The sequence below is a fragment of the Chroicocephalus ridibundus genome, chromosome 8 (genome assembly GCF_963924245.1).
Source record: "Chroicocephalus ridibundus chromosome 8, bChrRid1.1, whole genome shotgun sequence".
In the NCBI taxonomy this organism is placed as follows: Eukaryota; Metazoa; Chordata; class Aves; order Charadriiformes; family Laridae; genus Chroicocephalus; species Chroicocephalus ridibundus.
The window spans coordinates 24,239,892-24,265,053 of record NC_086291.1 but is presented as its reverse complement, the minus strand read 5'-3'; the positions used below and the strand labels follow the sequence as shown (position 1 = coordinate 24,265,053).

Genomic DNA, 25,162 nt, shown 5'->3' with positions numbered 1-25,162 from the left:
GCCGGCTCCTCCTCTGGCAGCTGCGGGCGTTGGCGGTGCCTCCCGTCCGCGCCCAAGCCCGCGGAAGCCTGAGGGGCGACCGTCCCGCTGCCCGCTACCGCACGGCCTCTCCACCCCCCACCATGTTCCAGCTGCTGCGAGGCCTCGTCTTGCCGGCGGCCGCCTGCGACGGCAACAGGGATGGCGACTCCCGGTACGCTAATCTCTTCAGGAAGCTGGACCTCAACGAAGATGGCAGGGTGGATATCGCCGAGCTCCAGACGGGCCTCCGGGCCATGGGCATCCCCCTGGGAAAAGAGGCGGAGGAGGTAAGAGCGGGACGGGAGAAGCGGCGGCCCTTCCCCTGTCTTCAGCCGCTTCGCCCCGGCGCTGCCTCCCGGTGGAGCAGCCACTGCCGAGCGGTCTCTCTCCGGCCCCCCGCGGCCGTGGTGGGGGCGAGGCGCGGCCTGGCCACCTCATCCCCGCCGCCCAGCCCCGGGAGGGACGGGGCGCTGCCTGGCGGGGGCTTGCCGTTGGGGCCCCGGAGCCCAGGCGGCGCTTCGGGGGCTGCGCCGGACCCGGGAGCTGCATTCCAGGGTTTCGGCCGCTCCTGGATTTAAGTCGGCCTCGGGCCTTGCCTTCTTCGTTCCCGGGTACGCCGTGCCCGCGTCTGTATAACTGTCTGTTGCACAGAGGGGCCGCGGGGCTGTAGCTGAAGGATCCCCAGGGCAAACGCTACGGGCAGTACGGCTCTGTTGCCAGGTGGGCACGGCCGGGCTTATTCATCGTGCGTCGACTTTTGACTTCCTTTAATTCTCTGTTGCGTGATGTTTTATAGCGTGTTCCTCCTCCAGCATGATAAAAAGGATAGTCATGTACAGTTTTTGTCTGTCACTCCACCTATGCCTAATCTTGGTCAGATAAATTAAGGTTTGCTTTGGGCAGTAGATAAGTAAATCTGTATAACAGTAGGTTGCAATATAAGAACTAGTTATTACATCTAGGTCTTCGTGAACACACGGACATGGAAGTGATTATTCTTGGCATGGGCTGTGCCTGATACCAGCGCCCTTCTATTTAAAAATCCACACATGTAACAGCAGCCATCAAACCATGAAACAGACAGCACTCTGTTTGGACTCATTGGTTGGACTATTACATTCCTTTGTGCCCTGTTATCAATGTTATGACTTCACAAGTCAGTAAAACTTGAGTCATCAAGTGTTCCAGTGTGATGCTGAGTTACACTAGCAAATCTGACCCGTACCTGGAAGAGAAACTTCTCTTTTCTAGTTGTTTTCAGTAATCCCCAGGGATCAGACTAGGCACAATTTCTGTAGGCTTCTGTGTGTTTCTATGCACAAAATCATTTATGCACAATTCTGTAGGCTTAAGTATTTCTGTGGTAAGGCAAGTCTGCACTGAAATGACACGCATAGGTTCAGTTAGGCTGAACAGGTACAGGTGAGTTCTGTGCTGGAGCTATTGCCGTAACAGTCCTGTTCTTTATTTCAGGATAAAGAAGGGTTAGATGGCATTCCACTGCCACACCTGTATTAGCTGTTGCATAATTTCTGAAAAAGCTTCAGGAAAGTGAACTTAAATTTTGACTGCAGTGTTAAGAGATAATGTTGGGTCAATAATTCAATTTCACTGACCTCATACTAATTGTGGGACACTGCCAATTTTTTCCCATGGTCTCGTTATTCTGTCTCTATTTTACCTCTTTTTGGTATATTTAACTCTCATCTCCTATACTTAAGGGAAAAGTATACAGCAGACCTCTTGAATTGAACGATGCTTATATGAGAGCATAAATGAAAGCATGCTTTCACTTCGATATTACTTCTGGTCAAAATCATCTTTACAATATTTTCTGATCTCGGTTTTTGGTATATAAAGGAGGGATAGTTTGGCCCATTTGCTTATCCATGAGAGTTGTCAGTATTGGAGCATGCTAGCTGTGAACTTCAGTCACGCATTATATACACATTGTTGAAAACCTGTTGTACCAGTTTGACTGTAACAATTTGGTGTTTTTACTTACAGTGCACAACAGGGGAACAGGTGACCAGTTGATTTTCTGACATTTAACAGGGGTGGTCTTCCCACATAATTCACGGAAAGTCTGACACAGGTGGTGTGTCTCTTAAGATTTGAGCAACTTAGAACTCAAGTTCCAAGTTCTTTCTACGATCGGTGTGATGCCTTTCATTAACAGTGCACATCTGGGTATCTGTCAAATTATTCTCAGTTGTAACAGGGTAAACTAGCAGTGAAACCCATGAAGTCAACAGAGATAAGCTAGACTTACCTGGATGTAGTGGAGAACAGGAACTGGCTGCCTCAGTTGCTTAAGAAACACAGAGTAAACAAAATGAGCCATGAGTCATGTTGCACGTTTGAGAGGGGTGGAAGAATTGTTGGAGTGCACTGAAACTTCTATATGCTCACTATTTTAAACTTAATGGTGGGCATGGTTTGAACTAGAAACTAGCCTGATTATACATAACTGTTAATAACTAGACTTGTTTTAATAAGGGTGCCTCAGTAAGACTTGCCTCTGGCTTCTTTCCTGTCTTTACGTAGCTAATCTGCTTCCTGTACTTTCTTGCAGCTCAAAGCTGCCTTCTCCCGCTTACTTCACTTCAAGCTCTAAAGTGATGTTGAATTCAGTAAGATGTCTTTTTACTACCTGGCAAAAAGGTATTTTATTAATTAAGTCAGATATTGAATCATCTATTGATGTTTGGAGAGGCAGAGTTAGTCTTGTAATTGCTAATAACTAATGAGTAAGGAAATGAGATGTGGAAATATTACACAAAGTATTAGCCACTGCTCAGCCCTGCCGACATGATGGCACTATGGGGTGGGCAGACCTTGGAGTATCTGAAAGCAGAGTGGGCTTTGGTGCCTTATGGCTGGGTCGGGGTCTCAGGCCTGGCACTATTGTTATATTCTAGCTGCAGGTCTGGGTTTGGTTTCCAAAAATACTCATGAAAGGCAGGCTTCCATTGCATGGAATGAAATCCACGTACATGGGAGTGTTGGTCACTGTACTTCTGGGAGGGTGGGGGGGCCGGCACAGCTGCTTCCTGGTTAACTACTGGTCAGGGACCATGTGAGTGTTACTGTGTTTCACTGTGAAGTCAGATGTTTCATTGTACGTTGTCACTTTCACGGTATAAATAAGTGTTAGCACTTTCCTCTTTTCTCTTCAAATGTAATTCCTCACTAGAAGGACTACGTATGCTTTTAAAAGATAGAAAGCTGCTGTCCATTTGAGTAACAGACTACTGGTATGCTCTTTTTATTTCACCTTTCATCAGTTGTCTTGGCAGTTTTATTAATGTTTAGCGTACGATAAGACTCTCGTAGGCAAAGTAGCATTGTAGATAGGAGAGCTGATGTGAAACCACGTGGCAAGCTTTGGAGGTAAGTTGCATGTCCCTCTAAGGAAGAATAATTTTTTCTGCATAGCAGGACATCATAGCACAATGTGACAGAAGCTCCTGACTTTGTGTTCTACTTGACCTGCCTCCTGTCAGTATCTGACAGACGAAAGTAAACCACTGGAAAATCCGAAATGTGTGCTGCTTAGAGGCTGCCAGGATGACTCCTCTTTTATAGTGTAGTATATTATCCGCCAGGAATGGGTAACTTTGCAAAGCTTTACAAAAGTTTCCTGACGTAATGTGTCAACTCCTATGAAGAAGGAATTCAGTGTGGTGACAGTATCAAATGGTGCTCTACAAGCCACATTAACAGCTACTGTACAGTCACTTTGGTTAGCGGAGTTGTCCAGTAGAGACACAAAATAGATGCTGGGATCAGATCTCCAATGATCTCATCCTGTGTCTTCAGAATGCTGAGTCTCTTAGGCGGGAGTACCATAAATGGTGTGAGTTATATGAAGTACTATTTTTGTTCCCCCTTTCCTTCTGTTGCAATCAATCCTTACAGTAAACCTGTAGGAGGTGAACACCATATTTCAGGCTTCACTTTGGGGTAGCAACAGCCAAGCATTCAAATTCAGGTGCTATTTGTACGTGGAATCCTGGAGCTAGCAGTAGAAAGATGTTATTGAAATGATTAATTACATTCTGGAAACAGTATAATGATCTTATTTGGACTGACTCTCTGTCAGGTTTTGGCGTAAGTCTTTGGCTATGTTAAGGATCCTTTAGATGAAGAAACAGTGAGATGAGACTCCTGTGCAGTGGAAATGGGGCCCGACGAGACTAAATTCTTAGCAACTGGAATATGGTCTGTTTAGAATAATGGACTCTGTTTATGAAAATTTTAGTCCAACAAAGTCTAAAAATACTCAGAACACTTGAAGTGTGTTGCTGCATTTAAACCAAAGAAAATTCAGAATTCCATCAAGCAAGGCAGGCCTCTGTGCTGGGTTAGAGCGCTGCCTCTCAATGCGAGAATGGGTGAGAATGGAGCCAGGTGTGTATTGTTTCCTTCTGTGCTTTTTGCTGGCCTCTGAAAACTACAGCTAGATAGTGCTTCAGAGCTTGAACTTATCGTACCCGTTCTTAGCCCAGAAAGCACATACTTGTTTAGTGACTGAGCTAAAAATCTCCTGGAATATTTCTTCACTGTTTTATTAAGATTTTTGCACTTTTCTTAGTTTTGATAACTTCTCTTACATGACAAAATTTAGAAGGCTAGTGGACCAAGTTAACTGAAGCCTCTTCATTGTGTTGTAGCTTGTCTGGAAGCATACAAAAAGCACTAGTTACTTTGGCAACAACTTCCTAGAAGAAACACGGGCATTTTCAATCTGCTCTGCAATGATATCTGCTCTTATAAATTATTATCATATGTGATATGCAGATTCACAGTTTTATAAGCTTAATCTCTTTCATATCTGTGTATCATTCTTTATGTGAAATGAAGCTTTCTCTCACCTTAATAGTGTGCCAAAAACAGGTACTATAGATGTAGAGTAGAAAAGCATCTCCAACTTTTTACCAAAACAGATGTTATATCATGTGATTGTAGAAAACTGGAGCTGCTTAGTTCCTTTAAACTTTGCTTTTCAGGTCATAATAGGTGTTACAATTATGTCTGATTATGGGGACTTAATTGTGAGATACCACAAACATCTTCAGCAATATATCTGACTTCAGTTGTAAGCAAACATGTAAGTCATAATTTAATTTTGAAGTGTACAGCTTCAGAAGCTTTTAACCACTGTAGTCTCCAAGTCTCCATATAAAAGAGCAAGGTGAATATAAATTGTTTTTTTTCCATAACACCTTAAACATCCAAGGAGATAAAAGGATTATTCTTTTAAAATACTAACTTGATAGGTTTTTTCCTGAACAATGACAGGGTACAGTGAGTGATTAATTCTTTCTCTTGTTGCTGTAAAGTGCAAGAATGCCAGGCACCAAATATGGGAACCCCCAGCCCTGGAAGATCTCTTAACCACATGTTGAAATGCTTTGCTTTGAAATTTATCCTCGTCTTGGGACAGCAGTGTGTCCCAGGTAAAGAAACAAAGTAAACTGGTAAATCTTTTAAGATGACTGTAAGGTGGGGATGCCTTTGTAGCAGAGTCTTATTTAATGGAAAAAGTCAGTCTACCAAGTATGTTCAAAGTAAAAAACACCAGTGTAAATTGCAAGGAATGATGAATGAAGGTACAAGGGATAGTTTGCATCTCCCATTTATGCTGTTTCAGATTCTTGGAATCTAATTCATAGCTATGAGTTGAGAGAGTTTATCCAGGTCCTGAGGGAGCAGCTCTTGCAAGGCATATTGGAGAGTGTATTCATGACTTGCATTTCTTCCTTTTTAGGCTTGTTTTGTAGAGATTCTGTTACCTGAAATGGAGCAGTGAGAAGACCGCTGCTAGTGCTTTCCTGTTGCAGGGAAGAGTGGTGCTCAGGCGGTGCAAATGACTGTTTTGCAATGTTCTGTAGGATTTCTGGAGGCTGAGTGTCAGTCCAGTCTGTTACTGTATTATGTGGATTCGGTGGTTGGGGTATAATGCTGTGTGGACACATCCTCAGGCCCTTTCCCTTTATGCTGGATTTATCTCCCAACTGATGCAGTTTGACAAGACTGACTTTAATAATATTTACTGCTGATTTTTGGGTTATCATCATGTGTCATAAAGTTGTGTAGTCTTGGCAGATATAGACAGGAAAAGGACAACAGTAGTTTTGAGTATTGCAGGGTACGTATCCAGTAAAGAGGGAAGAGTTGCATATGCTTGACCTGTGACTGAATTTGGCTTCCAATAAGATTACAGTCTAATAACTTAAAATTGTAGAATGCAGAGCTATGGAATGGAGCTAATTATTTTGGAGGCAAAGGGAGAAAGAATAGAAAAAGGGGAGAAGAGGAGAAGGGAATATTGTGATTGGTTTTGTCTATGGTACCTCTGGTTTTAAAAGAAAATGTGAAACTTGTGAATGTCCAAAGATGCTGTTCTTACTGTGGTGCTCGTGCTTTTTCTATGCAGTATTTGTAATTGTGCCCTTTGGAACTCTAGTCATAGATTGCAGAACAATGAATTGCTAATTGCACCAATTATGTATCTTTAAGTGTTGGTTTTTTACTTGTGTCTTGTAGATAACATGATAGGAAGCCAGAAACACCCAGTAACTTCTTGATGGATCACTTCCTTTTAAATATTCTTTACATTATATTAATTAGCTGGAATAACAAGCTGATGATTGGTAATAACAACCATAGATGATTGGTAACCATTTGTACGGAGCAGCCTCACATTTCATGCACAATTCAGTTTTGTAACCAGAATGTGAAGGCTTATGCACAATACACAAATAATGATACTAGAGTAACATAAAAAATAAACTGTGAATTTAAAAGAAAAATCTACATAAAAGCATTAAGATTTCTAGCAGCTTGCTTTCTCTGTCTTTACCTTGTAGCTATGAATGTGTTAAAGTTCATAGCTTTGGCACAGAGTAACCTAATAATTCATCAGGCCACTTATGGAGTGTCAGGATTTTTAGGTGTATATAAAGCCTGTCTGTAATTCTTCTGATTTTTTTTCAACAGACCTGGTGGCTTATGTTTCCACACCAAATACAGAGGTCTTCCTACTCCTGGAGGAGTAGGAATTCAACACTGTAACGTGCTTTATATAATCTAGAAATTTAAAAATAAAATTCTTCAGTGTTTTAGTCTACTTGTGGCCTTTCACATTGGTGTTGCCTTGCTGTGCAGGACTCTGAAAGCAGCTGTATTAACAAAATATACAGCAGAAAAAGAACAAAAGTAGCAGAATTAAAAAATAAAAAAGGAGAAAAGAAAAAGGCAGCAGTGTTATGACCAAAAAGGTCAGCACAGGAGCATTGTAGTCAGTATGTGTGAAGGCCTGTAACATTGAAAGGAAAGATCATCTAAAGAGTCTTCCTAATATCTATCTGTAATTAACAATTCTTTATGTGGTTACCATTTCATTTTATCTAGTGAATTATCTTCATTGCTTGGGGTTAAAGTTTTTAGACAATGCGAAAATAAATGGCACACCTTGAAAAATAAACATTTTCTTCTTGGGGCTGGGCCTACATAAAGGTGAGGTGATCCCACAGTCAGTCTGTAACAAGGAATGGCAGGTTTTACGTGGCAGGCACACTGACCATTGTTTCCCAGGACTTCCAAGCAAGAACTGGCATCTAGTTTGGTTCCTGCTCTATTGTTGTAAGCATGCCTATTTTAAAATGCATCCAGTTCTCCTCCATCAGAGAAGTTGGTGAACCAGGAAGTGTCACAGTGACAGGTGGTTGTAACGGCAAAATCTGGTAGTATATTAAATGCAGAACAGTAGAGTTGGGCTCCTTGTTGAACTGAAGCAAGGGTGACAAAATGTTGGAACAGGTTGCCTGAGGAGGCTGTGAAATGTCCATCCTCGGAGATGTCCAACACTCAATAGGATGTGGTCCTGCGCAACCTGATCTAATTGGATCTAATTAGACATGCTTTGAGCTGGTGTTGTGCTGGATGGCCTCCAGAAATTCCTTCCAACCTGAACTATTATTTGATGCTGTGAATGGGCAGTTTGTACCTGAGAGTGAGTTTGCCGCAGAATCCAGTGTTTTCCTGCTGGCTGTGCCCATGGAGAATATAATCCCCCACGAGGGAGTTTCTGCCCTCCAAGTGGAAGGCAAGCTCCTTTCAGTGCTCCTGTTTGTTCCACAAACTTGCAAATTACTGGTTTTAATCTGAAACTTTAACAGCCACATAATTAGTACATTTTATAGACAGCAAGAGGCTTTTGTTTGTTTGCATGAACTTTTAGATTTGTAATGTGAGAAAAATGTGTGTGCGTGCTGACGAAAAGCATACATTTTTGTTCCCTGTTGCTTCTGTTCTGCTGTGCTGAGAGCGGCTGAGACCATCTTGAAGTCTGGAAAATAACTGTAAAAAAAAGTGGGGAATGGAGAGTATGTGCTTATCCTTTTCTAGTTGTTGCAATATAAAATCCGCTTATTTGGCAGATGAAATGAAAGGTGCCCCCTTCACACTTGCTAATTGCCAGCTCTCTAAACCTCCTAGGAATTTCCGTTTTCTTTGGCTCACGTCATCCTCAGCAGTGGAGGTTTTGTAATTGGAATTTAGTTAAAGTTTTGTCATATCTGTGAGACAAAACAACACTTCCCTTGTTCTACATTTTTGTTTGTGTCATTCCGGGTAGCAGTAGGGAATAGTAACAATTTGCGTTGATTAGAATTCACTCAAAATGTGTGTGTGACTGCCACATAAATTATCTCTTCTCAGTACCTTGTGGGAGTCTTGCAGGACACTCGGATCCTGTGGTATGAAGTGCCATATGTGGAGTTGAGATTGAAGTGTCTTGGCGGGGGGGGTCTTTTCTGGCTAGAGTAATTTTTAATAGTGGGTGTTTTTTGTGGTTTTTTTTTTTTTAAATATCTTTGTTTGAAGCCTTTCTCAATTTCCTGTTAGAAGGTCATAGTCAGGACTGCATCCATAAACTTAAGTAAATGTAAACTATTTTTTTCGTAATGGGAAATTCTGAACAGCCTTAACCATGTTGGCAAGGTCATGAAACTGAATTGATAAGCATATTTTTGTTGACAGGTTATTAATAGAAATTGGAATCAATCTGGATTTACGAGTGTACTAAGTGTACTAAGAACACTGTTTTTCTAAGCTGATACCAAAGACCTTTATCTGAGTATGCAGTAAATCGAGTTGATTTTATTGTGCATAACTTGCTGTACTACGGGAGGTAAATAATTTGCTTCTTGTTTCACTGTGGAGTACCACATCTTCCTCCCTTCCATTGAGAAATATATGATAATCTTACCAATTTGGGTTTTTTGAGATTAAACATTAAAGTACGTTTCTTTTAGTAGAGAGACAGGAAAGATAAAGGAGGCAACATAAATGTATTCAGAGGTCTTCAAATTTTTTTCAGACACCTGCAACAAATACACCAGAGTTTTCAACTTCCTTTATGTTTAGTTTATGTAGGCTAGAACTTATTGGACTTTGGTCTTTTGAGGATTTATGCTAATTATAGTGGAGTAAACAAAATGATTAAAAACAGATTTTGCAGATTAGAACAGCCATGCAAATCTTGTTGAGAGTTACTTTATTCAGAAACTATGGTTGTGCAAGGCAGTTTGCAAAACAGAAGATATTTGGAAGAATTTTTGGCACGTGCTTTATGTGTACCCTCAAGTGCTCGGAAACTTACTGCAAATCGATGAAGAGACTGCTGTCAGGTTGGTCTCCTGTCCATCTTGTGTAGAGTGCTGCCCCAGCAGGATTTCACACATTGAGGGAAACCACAGGGACTGATGCCCAAACTTTCCCCTTAAATCTTGTGTTCTAGAGGAGGGTTTTGGGTGGACTTCCCTGCACGTCCTGCTGGAGGAGACGGCAGCGCAGTGGAAGTGCGAGAGTGGATGGAAAGAGGTGATACTGGTGTCCTGTGGACCTTGTCTCTCCTCAGCCCCTCTGCTCTCTCTCTGCTGCCGTCCCTGTGTGGAGCAGCCCTTGCTGTGGTGTAAAGCCCAGGATAATAAATCCTGCAGCGCTTTTTAACCTGGGCTTTGCTCTTCTCAGGGCTTTGCCTTTGAAGACAAGCCTCAGCTGATGCTTGACAGGGGCTGCTGTAATTTCCCTTTTTTAAAAAGTATGTTTTCACACACAAAGACGGTAAAGTGTTCTGACCCTTTGTAGATGGAGAAGCGTATGCCTAGGCTGTATTTCAGACTTGTTTCCTCCAGTGCTGGAATTGTATACCATGCATTCAACTTGTAGTTAATTTTACATGTAGATGCTTCTTATCTGCAGGACAGTTACTAGGAAACACATGCAAAAATGGAAGACAACTGTGCTTCTCTTTGTTACAAGTCTGTTTTGAATTTTTGTCAGGGTTTCAGTTTGAAGCAGAAAGCCCTGCCTTCACAAACCCTCAGGGATGGAAGTGCCTTTGTATTTTTTTTGGTCAGCAGTTAAATACTTAATTGATGTTTGTATTTTTACCTTTATAATTCATAATTAATAGACCACTAGATTAAAGAGGATAGTTAAGACTGTATTTTGCTTAATTTTACTGACATATTGACAAATTTCATGTATAACCAGGAAAGTCACAGGCTTAAAGTTGTTCTCTTTCATGATTTTGTCCTGTCCCCCCACCTCCTCCTCCACAAATTATTTGATATCTGTAGGTGTAAATTGCCAGTGCTGGTAAGAAACCTTAAAATCTTTGAAAAGGAAAGCTATGTAAATAATAAATAATGCTTTCTTATATCTCTCTTTGCTGCTGAATGTTTTGTCTCTTTATGAAAATACTGAGAGTGTGTTAAATTCTGAAAAGAAAATACAGCTCTGAAGCGTATGCTTAGGTGTTTTCCTGATTTGACTCCCGAAGTGACCGATATGATGCTTTCTTTTCTCTCTTTTTTTTTTTTTTTTTTTTTTTTTAAAGCCAGGGCTGTGCTATGCTGCTGTTGCTTTGTGACCTGCTGTAATTGGAGAAGTCAAATGCTGAATTTTCTCTCAACAGAAAATTTTTAAAGCTGGAGATACTAACCAGGATGGACAGCTAGATTTTGAAGAATTTATGCAGTATCTTAAAGATCATGAGAAAAAGATGAAACTGGCATTTAAGAGCTTGGACAAAAACAACGATGGTATGCCTTGATTTATTTTATTTGCTTAAATGTTGTTTGAAGAAACTGTGCATTAAAAGTTATCTTCCTTTATATTCTTTGTTGAAACTGGAGACAAAAAGTTGTGAATATGGAAATCCTACTTTTTTTCCTTATAGGATTGTAATTATAGTTTACTATAGATTGAAATAATAAATTATTATAGTCTTTTTTCTTTCTATCATCTTCCAGATCCATTGATCTGGGGCCCTTTGTTCCCCAGATGGAGAAACTATAAGGAAGTTTCAAAGTTATCTTTTAAGATAAAATAGTTTTTAACTCACTGAATATTTGCATCTCATTTGGTTGCATGATTTTAATGTACTCATCTTCGCTCAGTCCTTGTAGTAGACAATCAAAATACACCATCTGTGTTTAAATTGGTGTTACAATGGAATGTAGCGAGTTCCAAGGTGCTAAGTGTATTAAGATCCACGTTTTAACTATGTGTCATCTTTCTTTTAATGTTTCAAGGAAAAATTGAAGCATCAGAAGTTGTCCAGTCCCTCCAGATATTGGGTATAAGCATTTCAGAAAAACAGGCAGAAAAGATCCTGCAAAGGTCAGGAATTACTATTTCTTAAAGTATTTTAAGCTTCTTTGTATTGTTAATTATTATTTTTTTATAATCCAGAGAACAAGATAAATGGGATTATGACTTTGAAAGGTGTTGGTACCTTCAGTGGTGCCTTTGTAGTAATTCTCACATATTCCATCTGTTCCTGGGTGATAGTAAATCTAGTCAGTCTTTGAGCATCTGGCTCGGGGAGGAGAATGTTATCTCATTTCCCTGTAAATGTTGTTGATAGAATGAACTTTTATGTTATGTTTTTAAATGCAATATGTCAGATGCACTTGAAGAGCCATGGCAGAATCATCCTTGAAGTCATCGTATGGAATTTACAGTCAGTTGTCGCTGATGTGATGGCCATTAATAATAATAATAATAATAATAATAAAAAAATGCAATGAAACCCCACCCCAATTACTATTTCCTTATATAGTTCAATTTCTTTTCAGTATTGATGCTGATGGGACAATGACAGTAGACTGGAATGAATGGAGAGATCATTTTATGTTCAACCCAGCTACAGACATTGAGGAAATAATTCGATATTGGAAACATTCTACGGTAAATTCAACCTTTCTTTTGTCTCAGTGCAGCTCTTAAGTTCATCTCTGCTGGGTTAATTGGCAATATAGAGTATAACAGCTTCACAGTTGTTATATTTTAAGCATATGTGTATTTATGATTGTTTGATTTTCCTTTTCACTTTGTGCTCTCCCATTTACAAGCAGGATAGTTGTTCTGAACAAAGAGCTTCATCTAAACTTTGCCAATAATTATCAGTAATTCTTAGGAAGGAAACCTTTTCTTCCTTTGGAGATGTTCCACAGACAGATAACAACCACAATATTAAATCTTCCTTTCACATTACAGTACATTCTTATGTTCAGTGCTTTTGATGTGTGGAAACGAATTATAGAAACATTTTAACTATTTCTTATGTTGAAATTAGTTCAGTGTTTGCATTTATATAGTAATATTATCATTATCATAAAATCATCAGTGTCATTAGTGATGATTTTCTGTGCACATGTCCTCACATTCTCTTGGGCTATAGAATTTCATTTGAGAACGACAGAATATACAGCAATAGGCTATCCACTGTGCAGATAATTTTTTTAAGTTACTATGGAATGGAGCTCTTGCCACCTCAGTGACTAACTTTTAAGAACAAATAATAAGGTAAGTAAACCAATAGTAATCCTGTTTGCTAAATATCCTTCCTGTAGATTATTGGAGTGATCCATAAAGTTAGGTAAAGACAGATTTATTTGAATATAGTGAGACCATTCGTATCTTCAGGGACTAGTTAACATTTCCATAATAAAAAACCAGTTTATGAGATCTGAAAGCTTTGAGTGTTTCACACTGTACAACCTCAATTCATAAATGCTTGCGAAAAGGGAGTTAGATCCCTGTTTGCTGAAGAAAGCACTTGAAGCACTGCTATGAGATCAGATAGTACTGGTCCCAGCTTACTTAGTGGAAAAATCCCCTTTGCTTTAATAAAATCCTTTGTATTACTATTATTAAACATAACTTCTATATTTTTTTTTTATTATGGAATGTCATTAGTTAGCACCAAGAAACAATTTTAAAAGTCTCTTGTGATCTTCCAGTGTAGCAGTCAGCTGATGACCCAGTTATCACAGCAAGCAAAATCCAGCTACACAGCAACACAGCTGGTGTTTCAGATAAGAGCAGATGTGAGACCTCACATGCCTGGCTGGTGTTGACAGTGCTTCCACTTCTGTTTTTATTGTAAAATATTAATTGCTGTCAGACTCTTCCAAGCAGATAGCTGCATTAGCATAGAATTATTATGAGCTGGTAGCTGTGGCCTTTCTGTTATAAACACCCTCAAATTTATCTTTTTTAGACACAAGGTTTAAACTGTGGTAGATATGCATAATATCTCTAAGAACACTGAATTTATATTTTGAGAGTTCTGATTGATCTTTTGATGATTCCATGTAGTTGAGCAACTGATGACACCTGACTTGGAAACCACAAACGTCAGAAAGATGAAAGGATTTTTCAATTAATCTGTTCAATGTTCAGTATCCAGAGTAGTTGGTGCTTATCCTGTTTGTCCAGTGGCAACACCTATAATCTGCATCCTGCAATTCTTGTGTTCCAGATGACCAAGAGAGTATTCAGTCTACTTAGCAGATAGAGAACACAGCATAAATTAGGGATGTAGTGTCTACAATTAAAATCAACAGTAGTTAAAAAAAAACGTTTATCAATTAACCCACTTTCTGGTCAGTACTTGTCAGTTATTAAAACATTCTTGCTTCTTTATAAGTGTAATTTATGCATGATATTGGCTTTGCATTGTCTACAGTGTATTTTTTCCTCATATATCATGGTTATAAATTACATGTAGAGCAGAGACTAGTTTAAGTGATGTGTGAGATTCCACAGTCTCATGTCTTGGACAGCTTTATTGCTACAGCCTATAGTAATGTTCTTCATTGATTGAATTGAATGGTGTTACAAACATGCACCTCTTAGTGAAATTTCAAACTTTTATAGCTGAAAAAAGTCATTAATGTGTCTTTCAGTGTAACTGATGATAAAAAAAATTGTAAAGTATTAGTCAAACTTGTTATTTTGTAAAATAATACACAGCAGTTACTGGAAATAGACTACTCCAATATATCAGCTATAAAAATGCTACTTTAAAGTGTTAGGGCAGGTGGGAGGAAATGGGAAATCCCATATATGTGTGAGTGAGAGAGAAATCTCTTGTTAGCATCCTTAGGAGATTACCAAACTAATCCCAGAAGGCTGTCTGGTGAAAGGTTAGCTGCGACATATAAGCATTTGAGCTTTAGTGCCGCCTGTAAAGGTCTACCGATCATGACAGAATGTCTTTGTTTGGGCCGTACTCAAGGCAGAAATTTATCATAATTTTTAATGATGATGGTGCAGTCTTTGAAATGGTGGGTCTGTGGTGTTATTACTCAATCTCTATGTAGAAGTCATTAAAAGTTGCTGTTTGTTGAATAGCAGTAGCAATCCATAACAAATTAATTATAGAATGGAAATTAGTGATATTTTTTATTTTTAACTAGCGTTTTATTTACATATTCTGATGGTAGGTTAATTTGGAACTAGAACAGTTGATAAAATTGAGATTATGGAATGAGATAGTTATTTGCACATCTTTGCTTTGGATTCTAATAGGTGTTGGATATAGGAGATAGTTTGACTGTTCCAGATGAGTTCACGGAGGAAGAGAAAAAGACTGGACAGTGGTGGAAACAGCTGTTGGCAGGAGGAGTGGCTGGTGCTGTCTCTCGAACAGGTACAGCACCGTTAGATCGCCTTAAAGTGATGATGCAGGTAGGTGCAATGCTCAAGAACTTTGTGGTTTCTGGTGTATCACTTCAGTTTTTAGAGAGCTGTTACGGAAAACAGCTGTATTTGCGGCCAAATACCGTATCTAAATTCAGGAGGTATAGTTATGTTTTGACAATTTCCATATTTTGTGTTCATAAAAGTTGTCTTTTCCATAGTCATATTGGCAAAAATGTAAACAAGATATTATAGTACTTGTGCCACTAAAATAAGATTTTTTCAATAGTGGATGTGTTTTTGCTTGTTGATATATTTAAGCAATTTAACACTTGGGTGATGAGTTTTACAATCTAATCAGAGCAGTGTTCTTTACTGTGACTTTGGTTTATTTTAGGTTCATGGTTCAAAATCAAACAAAATGAATATAGCCAGCGGTTTTAAGCAAATGTTGAAAGAAGGTGGCATCCGATCCCTTTGGAGAGGAAATGGTGTCAATGTTGTGAAAATAGCTCCTGAAACAGCTATTAAGTTCTGGGCTTATGAACAGGTAGGATGATAAATCAGGAATGACAATAATGGTGAATAAAATACTGTATCACTCTCACTGTTCATTATTTGCACTGTTGTATTATGTAGGAGTTCTTATCACGGTTGAAGATTTTGTCACAGTAATTTAGAGCGACTTTCAGATTTAAAATAGTCTATTTATTCTGTTAATAGAATACTTGGTATTAGGCAGATTTTGCTATTGTATTATAAGCAGTGTAAATAAACTAAATCTGTCATAGATTTTAAACTGTCTTTCAGTCTGCATAGCTGTATTTGGAGGACTGCCTTAATATCTAGTTTGTTGCTTCAAAGTGACAACAACCAAAAACTTAGGACGTTATGCTAGCTGAACTTATACAGGATTCTTTTAAAGTCAAATATGGTGCTATATAAGATGCCCTCATCCTGGATTTCAGAGTTATATTTACCTCTGAATCAGCTTTAAGCACCATGTTAAGGCCTAATCCTCCTTTGGAAAATGAACTCCAGTTCTGGTGTAGTTAAATGATCTTTATTTTTCCTCTGTGGGGCTTGCTAGTGCCTCAGGTAAGACTAAATGAACATACTGCACATCTCTTTACAACTGTGAAATAAAAGCAACACAAAGGCAAGTAAACTTTGGTATATTTTAAGACTGAACAGCAGATTTTGATGCGATAGAGTAACTTTTGAGCATATTATTCCTTACTCTTGCTCTGCCTTTTGGGAGCTGATGGCACATTCTTGCGTCATGATGTCTCCGTCTTGAGTGACACAGTATGTACAGCTCTCTGAGTGCCTCTATGAACGGTGGTGCTAGTTGATCTTTCATTCTTTGATTGGAGAACTGGATCTGCAAGGGATTTGGGTTCTTCTTTCTGATCTGGGGACCATAGTGGGGGTACCCTTGTGTTGGCTGTTTGTAGAATACCTGACAGTGTTGTGGTGGCTGAGGTGTTTAATGTAAAGGATTCTTGCGGGCTGGAGTATTTATTGTATTCTTGAGAATCTCTGTCCACAGAGTTGCAGTGAGTGTAGTGCTAAATTTGTTAGGTTGGTAAATGTAAGTGTAAATACATGAAAAAGTAAGTACAGCTTGAAAAGACATTTTGTACTGTGCTCCTGCCTCGTAGTAACTCTTGCCTCTCCTAAAAAGCGTGTTATGTTTATTTTATGTGTTATAACTACACAGTATAAGAAGATACTCACTAAGGATGATGGAAAGTTAGGCACCATTGAAAGATTTGTGTCTGGTTCTTTGGCTGGAGCAACAGCACAAACTTCCATTTATCCCATGGAGGTAAGTAACAGAGAATCTGCTTCCATTGGAGACTCTGCCAAATGTCTGGTTGATATCCAAAGTAAAACCCATTTTACTCTTGAAAGTATTATAGGAATTCCTCTATATTCCTGTATCCTAAATTATTTTTACTTTGTACTGCCTTTCAGAACTTCAGTACTAGTCATTTTAGAATATATTGTGTTCTAATTGATACTTTTCATTTTTCTATATATTTGGCTGCATAGTATTGTCTAAAGCAAAGTTTAAATAAAACCTAGTTCAGGGAAAAATAATCCAAGAACGCATTTAAAATTAAGTACACATTCAAGCTACTTCCTAAACTGGGCATAAGTCTTTTCCCCCACTGTGTACGTTAGCAAGGAATGTTCTTGTCTAGCAGAACCGATGAAGTTCTGTTGCACTGTGATTGGGAGCTGGGTCTGATTAGGAGATCAGTGTGGAGGGAGAATAAAACAGCTACAGTTGAGGCTGGGTGGGTTCGCCGCTCTTTTCTCTGTAGGATGTATTTGTATGTTGTTCTACATATGTTGCAATTTAACTAGCATTAATATATTAACTGCTCTAGGGTAGCTATTGCACATCCTGCTTTTTTTTAAATAGAAGTAGGATGTACTTCCTTTACTGCTGGTTCCCCAGAAAGTTTATCTTGTTGTGCAAATAACTGGAATATATGTTGTGTCTGGGATTAAACCAATGACAACATCAAGATTTGGAAGTAGTGGAAAATGTAACCTAAATACCTTTTCCATAGAGAGGAGTGTCAGTAGGAATAGAACTTTGCTGGTTTCATTGCTGACAGTGACAATGATCTCTCTTTAAATAGCATCCTTGCTGCTAGAGCCCCTGAATCCCAGCTAGCCTGAGTACAGAGATGGGTTAAGTTATAAAGTAACTGAAATGTTATGTAGATTGTCTGGATTACACTGATCAATGGAGACAGGTGAACTATTCTACAATAAGATGCTCTGATCTTCCTAACAAAGATATAATACTGCCCTAGAAGTGTTTTTTTTAGGGTGTTTCTAAATAAAAGAGAAAAGCAAAGTGCCAGGAAACTCCTGAGGAAGCTGCAGTCTACTGAGTCTTTAAATTAGGCCAAATTCTTGCTCAGGAAATTCCCTCTGTGGTTTCATTTGGATACTGTTATTAATTTCTTTGTCCTAAGGTGCTGTATGGACCTATTTGCAATAGTAATCAGATGCTGGGTTTCAATAGTGAGCCACAATCTTTGTATCCCTTAACTACCTCTCAAAGCGTTGTGCTTTTTGAAAGATTATTTTCTTAATATGCTTTGCTGTTCCCAGATCAGAAGTGTGATCTGCTAGTGTGTTAATACTTTCACTTGTTCTTTAGCTAATGCTTCAATTAAATATTGCCTGCTCTGTTGCTTTCAAGTTGATCAAAAAATCTGCCTGTTTTAATCAAGAAAGGTAAAATGCAATTTAAAAAGGCTAATAATTTGTAAGCTAGTGTATAAGTAGTATGTATGGTACTCTGCACTAATGATAAAGCCTGAAGAAGCCTACTGCTAACAAAGGCTTAATAGTAGTCATCACAAAGGAGATTTGAAGTACCAAAAGTCAAAGCAGTTCCAGACAACTGAATAAACAGAGAGATACTGTGTTTTCCTGTGTTTATAAAATACGTTAATATAGGTATGTAATTAAGGCTACTATTTTTTCCCCTTTAGGTTTTAAAGACCAGATTGGCTGTGGGTAAAACAGGGCAATATTCTGGGATGTTTGACTGTGCTAAGAAGATCTTAAAAAGAGAAGGTGTAAAGGCCTTCTACAAAGGCTATGTTCCAAATATTCTGGGTATAATTCCTTATGCTGGCATTGACCTTGCTGTTTATGAGGTGAGTTTAGATCACTGAACACATGTAGCTTTCATTAGTTAATTTACAAAAAGGATAAATATTTTTTAGACTATTTGTATCATTAGTTAGATTTGTAATATGCTTGTAGTATTACAATAAAATAGATAAATGAGAATTTCCACTAATTTTACTAGACTTCAGTGTTTCTCTTTGTTTGCCCCTCCTGGAGGAGTGCCTGTGCCAGTTGGCCCGTACATGCAGCAGTACCAAACAAGAAATCTGTTCATAAGGCAGAGTTATATAGACCTTGGCAATACAACATATTTGCATAGTTAAATAATTCTGTTGGACTGGAACATACCCATTCTATAGCAAATATTATATGCTAAAAAAATGGGATAGGATATTCATATTATGTTACATATCCTGCATTTGTGATACTTAATACATTTTTTTGCTGTTTACTCCAATTTATAACTGGATTATAGTAACCTGAATTCCTTGTGTGTCTGAGCATGTCACCAGAATTCTTTGTGGCTGACATACAGTTGTTGTGAGGAGCTTGAAACACTGCTCCCTTTCCTTTCAAGAGGAGCTGGTACCTCTTACACCCATCAGCAACAATTAAAATGTTTTATTTAGCTTAAATGCTAGGTGTTGCTTCAAAGTGTGTTAAGTAACCCAGATGCAGAGACTAAATTTTTTCTAGTCTAGACAAATCTTTTTGTGACAGCACAGTAGTAATCAGCAGAATTCCTCGAGCAAATGTTTTTGAAGCACTATGGAAGTTCTTTTCTAGGGTTTCTGCATGCGGTGAGGTGCGCAGCTGTGAGAGCTTTTGTTGAACCTTGGCATGCTGAGTTGTGTTCCCCTCCTCCTCCCCCGCAAAGTATTAACAGGTTTAGAGCATGGGCACTGTTCCTGCTGCTGGATCTCTTAAAGATTTCTCTTCTAGGCACTAACTACTATAGTCTGGTTAAAGTCCTTACCCATGTGCTAAGACGACCTGTGCACTTGAGAAGTAAGCACGTAGGACTGGCATAGTGAGATTGGTGCTTTTCAGGACTGAGCCTATAAGATTTCTTATGAATAAAGATGTATTTGTTTACTTTCTTGAATGCAGATCTCTTGTCTTATTATTTATTTTTATATCTTGGCAGCTCTTAAAGAGTACATGGCTAGAACACTATGCATCAAGCTCCGCTAACCCAGGTGTTTTTGTATTGTTGGGATGCGGTACTGTTTCCAGCACGTGTGGGCAGTTAGCCAGTTACCCTCTTGCTCTTATCAGAACGCGCATGCAGGCTCAAGGTGAGTCCTGTTGTACTGAGAATGTTTCTGTGTGGTCACATTGAAATTGTATCATGTGGGATAGCTGTAGCAGGGACATGGGAATAAAAAAAAACAATTTGGAAAACTAAGCACTTACCCAGAAAATTCTTCTTAACATTGTTCCCTTCTTATTGCACCCAACGTTGTTCTTCATACCTAATTCAGATGTAACATTTCAGACAGTAGTGCTCTGTGTGCTGAGAGCCACGTTCCATACAAGACTACTAGACATAGAGCTCCTGTCATAGTCTGGGAGCACTTTTGCAAAAGTTAGATTGTTTCCTAAATTTTAGAGGTAAAATGAAAGGGACTTGCATAATCCTGCAAAAGTAGAGAGCAATGTTTGCTCTGGAGGATGTTTCATAAAGACGGTTTCATAGCTGAGATTTTTGCTTGATAGGTTAGTGCACAGACGCAAAAGATAGGAGTCTAGATTTACAAAGGAATGTAGGTGGATAATGCTTTTTGGTGGGATTTAGACACATGGATCTCTCTGAAATGTCTGGTATTAAAGAGATCTCCCCTCTCTGAGGACTCAGTTTTAATCAAATGCCGTAAAGGTGCTGGTAGGCTCACCACCCAGGTGTTTAATACTTGCTTAAGCATTTTAATGTTGTTAGACCTGTTGTATAACACATTATCTTTTTGTTCTAGCCTCAGTGGAAGGAGCTCCACAGCTAAATATGGTCGGTCTTTTTCAAAGAATTATTGCTACAGAGGGAATCCGAGGACTTTATAGGGGCATAGCCCCTAATTTTATGAAAGTGCTTCCAGCTGTCAGCATCAGCTATGTTGTATATGAAAAAATGAAGCAGAATTTGGGAATAGCATGAAATGAAGGAAAAAAGGTGAGATGCTTCTAATGTTGGAAACACCAGAACAAAAATGATTTCTCAAGTAATCTGCTCTCAAAATTAGGGACAGATCTTTGTGGAGAGATGCTGCAACTTCTGAAGTGGGAAGAAACTTTCTTGAATTCTAATTCACCATTTCTGAACAGATACCTATGTTGCACTTTAAAATGTCACTGAGTTTAAAAAAAAAAATCAAGAAACTATCTTTAAATCAACGATATAATTCTATTTTCAGGAAATCATGTGTATTTTACTCATTGGCTTTTTTTTTGTATTTGTCTTTTCTAAATGTGTGTTTGGCTTGGATCAAACCAAAGGTAGGAGAAACTTATACTGCCTTGATACTGAATATATGAAAGTGACTTTTTGTTTTGTCATGCTGCCTATACTCAAGCAATTCACAGGCAACATTTTGCATGCTTAGAAGTAAGCACTTACTATTGTTATTTTTGAACACTTAATGTTAAGTTTGTAAAAAATAGGATCATAGATGCAGACAAGGATGGAGTAACACATTAAAATGTAGCCCATCACCTTTATCTTCAGGCTAAACTTTTTTTTTTTTATTGTAAAGGGTAGGAGCCTGAGAAACTGCTGTTCCATGGTATCAGAATACCTCAAAAGGATTTACACGGTATTTTTGTAATGCAATCAGTGATTTTCATAACTTGCTTCACTGGACCTGCTTTTCATTGCGCTTGTAACTGTTAGCACCATCACCGGGACAAGCTTTGGGCTACAGCTGCATGTTTTGTAGGATCATAATATACAGGAAGAGAAAAAGCTTGGTTATTTAGATCCATTCCATACAAGTGCAAGTTACTGTTTAAAAATGGGGTGGTGGATCCAATACTAAGCTGATAGTGATTGTAATACAGCCAGTAGCAGAGCTCATCATAGCTGCCTTGGGGAGAGAAATGCTTCTCATTTTAGACTCCATGTTCTTTCCCTTACTCAGAGGGCTACAGTCCATTATGTGCTTTTAGCTAATAGAGGATTGCATTATTATGTAAAGGTTTTATGGGTTTGTCCTGCAAGATAAATCCTCTTTCCCTCACAGTCTACTGTCCACGCTGGCTGTGCGTGTGAAATTCAGAGAGTAACATACAGAAGTATTTTGTCCAAGTGACCAAATAGGACTGCTGATCTCAGGTGCCCATCAGATTCCTGTTAATGAAGTGAGCAAAGCACACACAGAGAACTTGTTAGTGCTTGAGAAACAGCTGCTCCTCAAAAAAAAACCAAAGCAGCACTTCCTCAATGTAGAAAGTAGGTATTCCCATGAACAAGTACTTCCAAAGTGACTTCCTTTTTTGTGTGGTGTGTGTGGGGGTGGTGGTGTCGCATTTCAGTTGCCTTCAGGCCTGAACACTGAAATAGAGTAACAATTCCTGCCGAACTCATTTGTTACTCTTTCTCTGCTTTCTGCAATGTGTGGTGTCTTAATCTTCGTAAATTCGGGATGATCTTTGTACTTATCTTGACCTTCTAAAAGCAACTGCTTCTAGGCCACTTCCTGCAATTGCATTACTGAAGGAAGAACTTTGTTCCTGTAAGGTCATTAAGGGTCTCTCTTTTAATTCTCTTTATTTTATTTTTTTTTAACAAAAAAATAAGCAAGCAGACACGAACCTCCCTTGTTCCGCATACAGAAGACTATTTGGGCTATATTTTTCAAACAGCAATCAGATGCAAATCTGTGTTAAGTGCTTCCGTGGCTGGTATTTATTCTCCATAAACTGATATATAACAACTCTGTAAAATTTGTATTGTAAAATGTTGTTCTATCAGACTTCAGAAAATGGCAGCTTTAGCTGTGTCTTTTGGCCTTCCCTTTAGGGAAACCTTGGACTTTGCACTTTTTTTTAAAAAACAAAAAGTCATTCTATCCAAATCATCCCTATGTATAATGCCTTTCTGATATGAATGTTCCCTGGTTTTGCCAACATTCTTTTACCTTTGTGGGATGTGTGAGATCAGTTCCTAATCATTTTGTTTGACTGTGACCAATGAGCAAACGTATTGTGTGTGTGTGTGTGTGATGCAGAGATGAGTTCAGCAGTGTCTATCTTCTAGACTTGCTCCATTTTGTTTATAGTGTGCAAGTGCCATTATGAGTACTGAAAATTACGGTGATGATGTTTTCAAATGTTGAAAAGATGGGGTCTTTCAAATTTAATTTTTCATTATGTGCCTTTATGATGACTGTGTTCAATTGTGTATTCTTTGTCTCTTAAACATATGTTTACCTTTTTAACTCTATAAAACTACCGTTTTCTAATAAATGTTTGTTTCCTTATCTGGCTGGAGTGTGCTGATGTTTTTTTTTTCGTGGCCTGATAGACAGATGACGCTTTTCATTGCACTATATGTGTAATACTCAAAGTAAAAAATGAAGGTAATTTATCTAAAAATAACCTTGAGACTATCCTATGCTCTGCTGTTACATCAATATTTGAAAACCTGGTTTGACATCAGTCAATTGTCATCCTGTTTAAAACTCTAGCTGTCTCATCGCTTAATGGAAGATCACATAATATTTAATATTTTTGCTTGTTCATTGTGGAGTATTACACCATAATTTGCTTCTGTGTATGCTGCATGACACAACTCTTAATAATGACAAACATATTTGCTTGTATTCTTAATATTTATCTTGCTTTGATGTTAATCTTAACTGCTAGTCAAAGGATCAATATAAAATCTTTTCAAGGTAATCGACTTAATTTACTCTGCATGTGTAGCATGGCTATCCCACTAAAAGCATACTCGGTAGCCAGCTTTGACAACTCCTCGTGAGTTTCCCACATCAATCCTTCAAATGTTAAACAGAACTGTAAACAAATTAAAGTGGCTTTTCTTGTCTCTGATTTCCTGCAAATACAGTTCTTGTAATGTAAGATTGAGAAGCTTCCTTTTAAATAACGGATGAGGTAGATGCTCAGTGTGTGATTCCTGTCTAAATGAACAATCTGACATTCAATTCTAGCTGAAGCAAGGACGCTTTTAACTGGAAATTCTCTGCAATTGGAAAGGCTGGGCAGTGAATGATCTCTCTCATGGTGATCAAGCGGTAAGGTGTGCTCTCGAAGATGACAGTTAAATGTCCCCCCATGCCCTCCAAAAAGAAAAACTAAACTTACAAAATGTAGCACAGGCATTTAAAATATTGCTTTCAAGTTAGCCTGTTGAGCAACTGAATTCTGCAGTCTTTTTATCAAAGACTGCTTCTGATAAGATGTTTTTTTGATGTATAGGAGTTATTACACAGGCAGCATGTATGATATTTGGCTTTTAAAACAGCTTAGATATGCAATGCATGTAGTACCTTTGTTTCTAGAGTGCTTGTAACCGCATGTGGCTTAAGTTTAAATAACATTGAGGTAGCAAGAACATGTAGGCAGGCACCCTGTTTAGGACTCCCTTATAAAAATATTTTTCCTATCATTTTCAAGTTTTTTGTGTGTTGGCCAAGGGCAATAGAATACTGAGTATCTCAACCATTTCTTCAAGCCTCTTTCTTTATTTTTAGTGTATTTACAGAACCACAGAATGGTAGAGGTTGGAAGGGACCTCTGGAGATCATCTAGTCCAACCCTCCTGGCCAGAACAGGGTTACACAGAGCAGGTTGCACAGGAACGCGTCCAGGTGTTCCACCACGTCTCTGGGCAGCCTCCTCCTTTCCCTACCAGTACCTGCTGAGACAATCTCTGGTGACATTTCTTCCCAGTCCTGCCCTGGCAGAAGGGATTGAATGGCCAGCCATGTCCCATGCTAGGCATTGGCGCTCTCACCTTGTGGGATGGAGGCACGTACCTTCTGATGCGGGTGAGAGCTGTGCCTCATCTTGGGATAATCGGATCACGTGAACAAATTTGAAAAAAGCATGTGTGAAGTGTGGTTTTCAAGCCTTCTGTGTTTCTCCAGTTTAGTTGGGTTTCCACAGGATGGCAAAACCCCACACCTCTGACCTTAGCGAGGCTCAAAGATCAAGCCCTCAGTCTGAGGCAGGACGTGCTCCTCAACTGAATGGTTGGCAAATATTTTTGAGGTGAGCAATACCTGTTCACCTCCCCGTGGATTTTTTTTTTAATTTTTTTTTTTTTCCTCCTTGTACTCATTTTTAGAAATGCCTGTGGTGTTTCCTTCGGAAAAAGATACTGAAACACAAGAGCCTGAGACCACCAGTACTCCCTCAGAACGAAGGTCCATCTGGCCCAATACTCCTGTCCCCAAAGTGGCCAGCCATCAATGTCCCCAGGAGACCATATGAGCAGCACAAGCCGCCTCCTGCC

General features: G+C 38.9%; 1 protein-coding gene across 5 annotated transcripts; it reads left to right on the top strand.

The window, feature by feature from the left end:
* On the top strand, nucleotides 1-24,890 carry SLC25A24 (solute carrier family 25 member 24). Of its 5 annotated transcripts, XR_010072271.1 has the most exons (12): nucleotides 1-308; nucleotides 11,012-11,138; nucleotides 11,631-11,718; nucleotides 12,177-12,288; nucleotides 14,917-15,075; nucleotides 15,425-15,577; nucleotides 16,751-16,858; nucleotides 18,552-18,719; nucleotides 19,841-19,991; nucleotides 20,667-20,860; nucleotides 23,856-23,939; nucleotides 24,399-24,890. XR_010072271.1 is itself a non-coding variant. In XM_063344087.1 (11 exons), exons 1-10 carry the CDS (start codon nucleotides 123-125, stop codon nucleotides 20,843-20,845), a joined length of 1,431 nt encoding a protein of 476 aa, XP_063200157.1. In that variant the 5' UTR covers nucleotides 1-122; the 3' UTR covers nucleotides 20,846-20,860; nucleotides 21,184-23,504. The 5 variants fall into 5 exon arrangements, 4 of the variants coding, with proteins under 4 accessions (XP_063200157.1, XP_063200158.1, XP_063200156.1 ...); XM_063344087.1 differs by lacking the exons at nucleotides 23,856-23,939; nucleotides 24,399-24,890 and adding an exon at nucleotides 21,184-23,504; XM_063344088.1 differs by lacking the exons at nucleotides 23,856-23,939; nucleotides 24,399-24,890 and adding an exon at nucleotides 21,441-23,502.
* Nucleotides 24,891-25,162: the final 272 nt, after the last annotated feature.

Coding starts and splice junctions, on each gene's coding strand:
- SLC25A24 (XM_063344087.1), top strand. CDS start 123: ATGTTCCAGCTGCTGCGAGGCCTCGTCTTGCCGGCGGCCGCCTGCGAC. Junction 309..11,011: donor TGGGAAAAGAGGCGGAGGAG/GTAAGAGCGGGA, acceptor TTCTCTCAACAG/AAAATTTTTAAAGCTGGAGA. Junction 11,719..12,176: donor GCAGAAAAGATCCTGCAAAG/GTCAGGAATTAC, acceptor ATTTCTTTTCAG/TATTGATGCTGATGGGACAA.